Consider the following 7,500-nt stretch of genomic DNA (forward strand, 5'->3'; position numbering starts at 1 on the left):
GTTCCAGCATGCTTGTCGCAATGTGTTCTCTTTTTTTTTTCTTCAGCCTTTTCACGGGGCTAACCGCGCCTCTTTCCAGCAAACGCGCAAGAAGCCCTCATGGCCAAAAACAGCCCTGGAAACACTTCCCAGACATTGCTTATTGGTGTGGAGAGCAAGAGGGTTTCACTTTAAAGTGCAGACAAAACAAGTCTGGCTTTTTTTCTCTCTCTCTCTCTCTCTCTCTCTCTGTTGAGAGGGGAAGGGGAGTAGAGACATCATTATAGGCATAGCCTTTCCCTTACTTTTTTCTGGAACCTTCTTTGAGGCTCCTCACTTCCTTCTATCCTCAGCGTCTCTTTGTCTCATTTTATTTTTCAGTGCCATGGATGGCAGAAATTTCTTCTTTTTTTTCGGTAACTCATCACTTTTCTTCCCAGGGTCTGTGTAATGCCTCCTAATCCCCCCTGTTCTTCATTGTGTGTAAGTGCTTAGTGCACAGACGAGAGACTAGTGCGAGGCGTTCAGAGGAGACGGTCTGCTTCGCCCTGTCCATGTATAGCATATACGATTAGTCCGGGCCCCTCAAGAGCCGAGGTGCTACATAAAGCAGGTGATTGAAAAAGTACTGGCATTTAGTAGGAGCTGGACGACGTGAGCTGTTTTAGCAGGAGAACAGCAACTCTCCTCGGTCTGATCAACTCGATTCACGCAACAATCTGAGATGTTTTTTTTAATTTATCGACAAGTTTTGGGCCTGTTTTACTTCAGACCAGTACTCTTCAGCCACTATGTGACGTGCATAAATGTATTCCTTTCCTGTATACGAGTTAAATCATGTACATGCATGGGAACATGTCGACCATATCACACGCATAATAAACAGTGCTCTACATTGGCAGTTGCAAATAGTCTAGCCAAGATGTGACCATTTTCATTAACCGTTCACAGTAACCTATGGATCTGTCCCGGGTAGCACAGATGTCATTTCCATGGTCTAGCTGTACAGGGTGTCAGGAAGTTAATCACCTCTACTGTCAAGTCCAAAAGGGTCACCTCGGCACAGCACTGAGTTCTATGGAAGGCTCCTCCTTGCTAAGTTTATGCATCAGGAAATGAAAGGACTCTATTAAGGGTTTTAAAAGAGGTGAATTTCTGCAGTCTTAATTATTGTGTGTGTGTGTGTGTGTGTGTGTGTGTGTGTGTGTGAGCGTGTGTGAGCTCAGATGTTGTATTTGCATGTGTGTCTTTGCCAGCGTGTTAAATTGGATTATGCGAGGAAAATTGCGATTTTACTGTAACAAGGCTGTAGTAATGATGTTCGGCGCAACTCGTGATTACCGTAGTGAAACTGCAGCGCTGCGGAGAGAGGGGGAGGGAGAGAGAGGGAGGGAGAAGATGGAGCCAGACTTTCTGGCAGGAGCTTCTCCCCCAGTCTGGTGAGTTTGTCTGGGGTAGATTAGCTATGTGCTTGCTCATTCCTTAGGCCTCTCTCTCTCTCTCTCTCACTCTCACTCTCACTCTCACTCACTCTCTGTCTCTTTCTCTCTCTCTCCTTTCTTTCCACCTTCTTCTCTGTGTTGTGCTGTTTTGACGGTTGTTGCACCCTAGCAGCAGTTTCGCTGCTTTCCCGTAAAACCCCCCCTTTGGAAACGTGACGGCAGACCAACTCCCCCACCTCACAAACCGGCTAACTGGAAGCGAGCCGCACGTCTCCCTCGCAGTTCTGCGTGCGTTTCATCAGCCACCTGCTAATTTATGACTGGAGGACTAATTAAAGGCGCCAGATGAGGCGCTAGTCCTGCGTTAGTCTGAATTAGCTCCCCTTCATCAGGAGTGCAGTGTTGGTAGCATACACGCGCATTGCTAACCCCCCCCCCCCCCCCCTTTCCACACACACACACACACACCCCGCAACACCCTCCCCTTGCCCCTGAAGTCTCAGTCTGTTAAGCTCCTGGCACGGAATGAAAGGCTGCGCTACTTAGCTGTCACCCCCCCTTGCTTATCTCAGCATCCAGGCGTGGCGTATTGTGTTTAATTTGTAATTCCCTGTAATTTGCCCGAACGGTGATGGCTCTATCAGGGCAGGAGGATGCCTGGCACGTCGGAGAGAGAGGTTTCAGGTTGCCGGAGCGGAGTGCAAGCCCTGTGCCCACTGCCCTGGCAGCGCCCAATCTCTTAGAAGGAGGCCCCAGCGTCCAGGAATGTCATTAAGATTTTTTTGCAATCACACTCCTTATATGCCCAGTGCGATGGAAGGATAAGCGATGGAATGGAAGAGTGCATCTGGGGTCAAAGGGTGCGCCCTGCCTGGAGAATCTGCAGCACTGTATAGGACTGTGCAATGATGGGGAATGAAGCTAGATCTTGAACCAGTTCTGCTTTAATGAGTGGATATGGACCTGATATGAAGAATTATGCACTCTATTACAATCAGTGATATTCAATGGACAATGGACAGTAAGGTACAGTCCTTCGTCAATGACTGTCAGGGACTGACAATACGGTGTGAGGTGTAACTTACTAAGGTTGGACTATCTAGAAGGGTTTAGGGTCTGGCTATGAGTAATGAAAATGGCCCAACTTGAGGAGCAGCACCAAGCATGCGTTTGAAAATATCACTGCAGTTGAATAACACTACGGCAATATTTACTCACTGATTCCAACGTCGCAATGTTGCCCTCCATCGGTTTAGCTCGCCCTCCTACGTAAGGGATAATCAACGTTGCGTTTATAGGAAAATAATGCACGTTCGAAGTGATAATAAGGTCCCCACCGCAGGCGGAGGGGCCTTCACACTTTGATAAGTGCATTATTTTCCTTTAAAACACACGGCTTTGAGTTGATTATCCCGCTTACTGTATACCACTGCTACTATCAGTTTCATTTATATTGCCGCTGTCTTAGATACAACGTTTTTACCGTTACATTTACATTGGCGAATTAATATTCAAGTGTGATGAGCCCAAAAAAGGAACTACTTCATAGCCGTGCTTATTATCGAAAAAGAATGCACGTTCCAAATAGCGCATCACAATAGGAAATTTGACTAAGCAATGGTATAAACCGATATAGTCTCCAACGACATGGGTGATGAGCATAGTTACGGTTCGCCAGAGTGACTCGCTGAACAAATTCTAATTGTTGTCTCGCTGGATCCAGAGTAACATGGGTGTGCACGGAGAGTTGAATAACTGAATAACTGTTTGAGACCACACTACACTGATGTCCCTATTTGGGTGTTCTGTAATGCACAGAATCATGGTTACATAACCTACGGTTAACACTGTCGGCTGTTGGAGGGAATATTTTTAAATATTCGTATGCACACCCCTACAACACCACAGCAACTATCCCTTCTCTGGCACACACATTTGTACACATAGTTTTCTGCTGGTTTGCCATACCATTACATTTCTTTCTGTCTCTGTCTGTCTCTCTCTCTCTCTCTATCTCTCTCTGTGGCTCTCTGTCTCTCTCTCTCTGTCTCTCTCTCAATTCAATTCAATTCAATTCAATTAGCTTTATTGGCATGAATGTAACATTGTACAACATTGCCAAAGCATGTCTCTCCGTTGTTTCCCTCTGGGGGGTCAGGCGGAGGAGATCCTGCGGCGCGAGCTGGAGAAGAAGGAGACGCCGTCGCTCTACTGCCTGCTGGGCGACGTGCTGCGCGAGCACCAGTACTACGACCGCGCCTGGGAGCTGTCCCGCCACCGCAGCGCCCGCGCCCAGCGCTCCAAGGCCCTGCTGCACCTGCGCCACAAGGAGTTCCAGCAGTGCGTCGAGTGCTTCGAGCGCTCCGTCCGCATCAACCCCATGCAGGTACGCCAGCGCACCAACACGCCTACACACCACCCTCCTTTACATACTGCTTCTTAGCATTGAAATCCAACTCACTTATATAACTAGTATGCTAATATTTGTCATGAATCTCCCAACACTATCATTGAAATCCAACTCACTTATTTTGTTTATTTATTTATTAGTTTATTTGTCAGGGACAATGCAGCGCACATTATTACATACATAGCTATCACAGTCAATGGCATAACAATGTCTGTAGATGTGTTACATACAGTGAGGAGAAAATGTATTTGATACCATGCTAAAGTTGCCTAAAAAGAGGAATATAAAATCATCATTTGACAATTGATCTTATTGCCTTAATTCAAAAAATGAGTAAAAATAAAACCGCTAAGGACACCAATTTTCTTTGTGATTGAAGAACGTATCGTAAATAAATAAATGTTCTTCCTAAATGCTAGGGGGAAGGAAGTATTTGACCCCCTATGTAACCCTATGGGAATTAAGCACATAGGGTTAACATAGGGGCAGGCAGTTTTTTATTTTTAAAGGCCAGCTATTTCATGGATCCAGGATATTATGCATCCTGATAAAGTTCCCTTGGCTTTTGGAATTAAAATAGCCCCACATCATCACATACCCTTCACCATATCTAGAGATTGGCATGGAGCTTTTTCCAGTAGGCCTATTAGCCTGTTTGATGCTCATTGAGCTCAATGCAAATCAAACAGGCTAATAGGCCTATTGGAAAAAGGACCATGCCAATCTCTAGCTATGGTGAAGGGTATATGATGATGTGGGGCTATTTTAATTCCAAAGGCCAAGGGAACTTTATCAGGATGCATAATATCCTGGGTCCATGAAATAGCTGGCCTTTAAAAAATAAAAATCTGCCTGGCTATATTAACCCTATGTGTTAAATTCCCATAGGGTTACATAGGGGGTCAAATACTTCCTTCCCTTAGCATTTAAGGAAAACATTTATTTATTTACGAAACATTCTTCAATCACAAAGAAAATTGGTGTCCTTGGCGGTTTTATTTTTACTCTTTTTTTTTAATTAAGGCATTAAGATCAATTGTCAAATGATGATTTTATATTCCTGTTTTAGCATGGTATCAAATACATATGCTCCTCACTGTAAAAGGTTTCTAGCCAGTTGGCTAATTTGCAACCCCAGTCCCTGGTCAGACCTTTCTAAAAAAACATGTTGTAGTCTAAAAGTAATTTAAAAAGTGTAGTATACGTGTGCAAACACCTCTCTATACACATATAGACCAACAAAAGATCAAGGGTTATATAACTAGTATGCTAATATTTGTCATGAATCTCCCAACACTATCATTGAAATCCAACTCACTTAACTCTAATACAGCTAATATTAAAGTATAACTAGTATTAAGAATATAGCTGATATACTAATATTTCTCATGAATCTCCCAACACTTGGGACCATGGGGAGGGTGAAAACTTGCATAATGATCTGCGTTTCAGGCAAATGCTGACGAGTGTTGGTTAAAGTAGTTAAGTATTGTTAGTAGACCCCTTTGCTCTTCACCTTTGTTAGTCACCTTGATGAATTGAAGGAGTCGTTGGACTTCCCATTCCCAGTTATTTTCCGAGTGACTGTCATATGCGACGGGGAAGTGTAACTCTGCTAGCACAGTTACCATCTTTCCTCTGTCCCTACTGCAGCACAGGTCCAGTGTGCCTCCTATCCTTATGTACTGAACCAAGGTGGTCAGTATTTGGTCAGTTGGAGTTAAATGGTGGTCGCCTCGTCCCGACAGCGCTGCATCCGTGCTACAGAAATAAAGCCGAGCCGTAATATGGGGGACGAAAGGCGCAGCAGGATATCACACGTTAGATAGACCCATTATTTATTAGCCCCCAAGTTGCAGGCCAGGACCAGATAGCAAGGCTTATCAGAGCGCGCCACACACTCGGCTCGCCTGATTGGAGTGTAGCTCATGCAATCCCCCCTCACACACACACACACACACAGCACCCCCCGTCCCTGTCCCCGTCCCCCATTCCACTGATTGCCCCACCCGACACTCAGTATTTCACACTAATACTGCACTGCCGTACCCTAAACTACAGCAAAGTGTCATGATGGGACTGCGGCTGCCTCTTGTTCCTTTCTCTCTCCCTGTGTGTGTGTCTGTGTGTGTGTGTGTGTGTGTGTGTGTGTGTGTGTGTGTGTGTGTGTGTGTGTGTGTGTGTGTGTGTGTGTCTGATCATATCTTTACCTGTTATCTGCAAACTGTTACAAGCTCCTGTCAGTGCCTGGTGGAAAAAGGACACATTCCCCTATACGATATAGCAGTCATTCCTCTCGATGATTAAAAAGCATGATGGCCATATATTACCGAAGCTATGCCATAGTTTATGAGTACACTGTACCCTTTCAGTTTTTTAAACCAGTCCCCGTAGGGCTAGCCTCAAATCATGATGATGGCAATATTGAATTGTTATATTTTTCCCCGCAAGTGCAGGCAGTGTTGATATTCTCCGTGGTTCTTGCAGGAAGACCAGGTTTGTGTGCGAGAGTGAGCGGTCTGTCAGGCCAGACTCCTGTGTCTCTCTCTCGGTGTCTAGAATTCTTGGATGCCGCACACCCTGGAATAGAGTTGACGCAAAAGCCCCCAGTCTCCCCTCCCTTCATTCTCCCTCTCTCTCTCTCTCTCTTTCTCTCTCTCTCTCTCACACACACACACACACACACACACACACACACACACACACACACACAGAGAGAGTCACTCAAACAGTCACACATGCACACAGTTACACATTCAGTGACCACATCTCCCTTCCTCCCTGTCAGGCAGAGGAAGTCCTGTCTGGGTCTCCAGTGTCTGGGTCTCCAGAGTTTGGACCTGTATCCTCCCTCTCTCTCTGTCTCACACTCTCTTTCTGTCCTCCGTGTCCCACCCGCCACACACACACACACACACACACACACACACGCACACACGCACACACGCACACACGCACACAAGATAAGTCACACACAGACTGACACACACACATACTGTACACATACTTAAGATACGTTCCACACAGACTGACACTCACACACACTCTCACGCACGCACACACACACACACACACACACACACATACTTAAGATATGTCACACACAGACTGACACACACACACTCTCACACACACACACACACACACACACACACACACATGCACACGAGATACGTCACACACAGACAGACAGACACACACATCATTGTCTGTAACATAATTTCTTTGCGTCAATATTGAGATAAGAGCATGTGAGTGAGGAGTAGACGGTGAGAGAGGGAGGCTTCATGAAGCCAGGGAAGAGGTGTGACAGAACGGAGAGAGATGATGAGCAATGAGGAGACAGTGGCGTCAGATTCACATGGCCCCAAGGACTCTCTCTCTCTCTCTGTGTGTGTGTGTGTGTGTGTGTGTGTGTGTGTGTGTGTGTGTGTGTGTGTGTGTGTGTGTGTGTGTGTGTGTGTGTGTGTGTGTGTGTGTGTGTGTGTGTGTGTGTGTGTGTGTGTGTGTGTGTGTGTGTGTGTGTGTGTGTGTGTGTGTGTGTGTGTGTGTGTGTGTGTTCTCTCCGCTCCTCTCTGCCCTTTGTCCATATTTAATTTCGGAGGTCAGTCCTGCCGGAGGATGCGGTAATTGAGTTTGCTTTTTTCCTCCGCGCTGACCCCTGGGCCC

The 7,500-nt window shown here is 46.0% G+C and overlaps 1 protein-coding gene across 1 annotated transcript in view; it reads left to right on the forward strand.

The window, feature by feature from the left end:
- Positions 1-7,500, forward strand: part of ttc27 (tetratricopeptide repeat domain 27) — a 119,618-nt gene that overhangs the window by 91,180 nt on the left and 20,938 nt on the right. The window contains 1 exon segment of the mRNA XM_062519740.1: positions 3,580-3,807. Within this exon segment, the coding sequence (XP_062375724.1) occupies positions 3,580-3,807 (228 nt within the window).

Source organism: Sardina pilchardus, chromosome 18 (genome assembly GCF_963854185.1).
Source record: "Sardina pilchardus chromosome 18, fSarPil1.1, whole genome shotgun sequence".
In the NCBI taxonomy this organism is placed as follows: Eukaryota; Metazoa; Chordata; class Actinopteri; order Clupeiformes; family Clupeidae; genus Sardina; species Sardina pilchardus.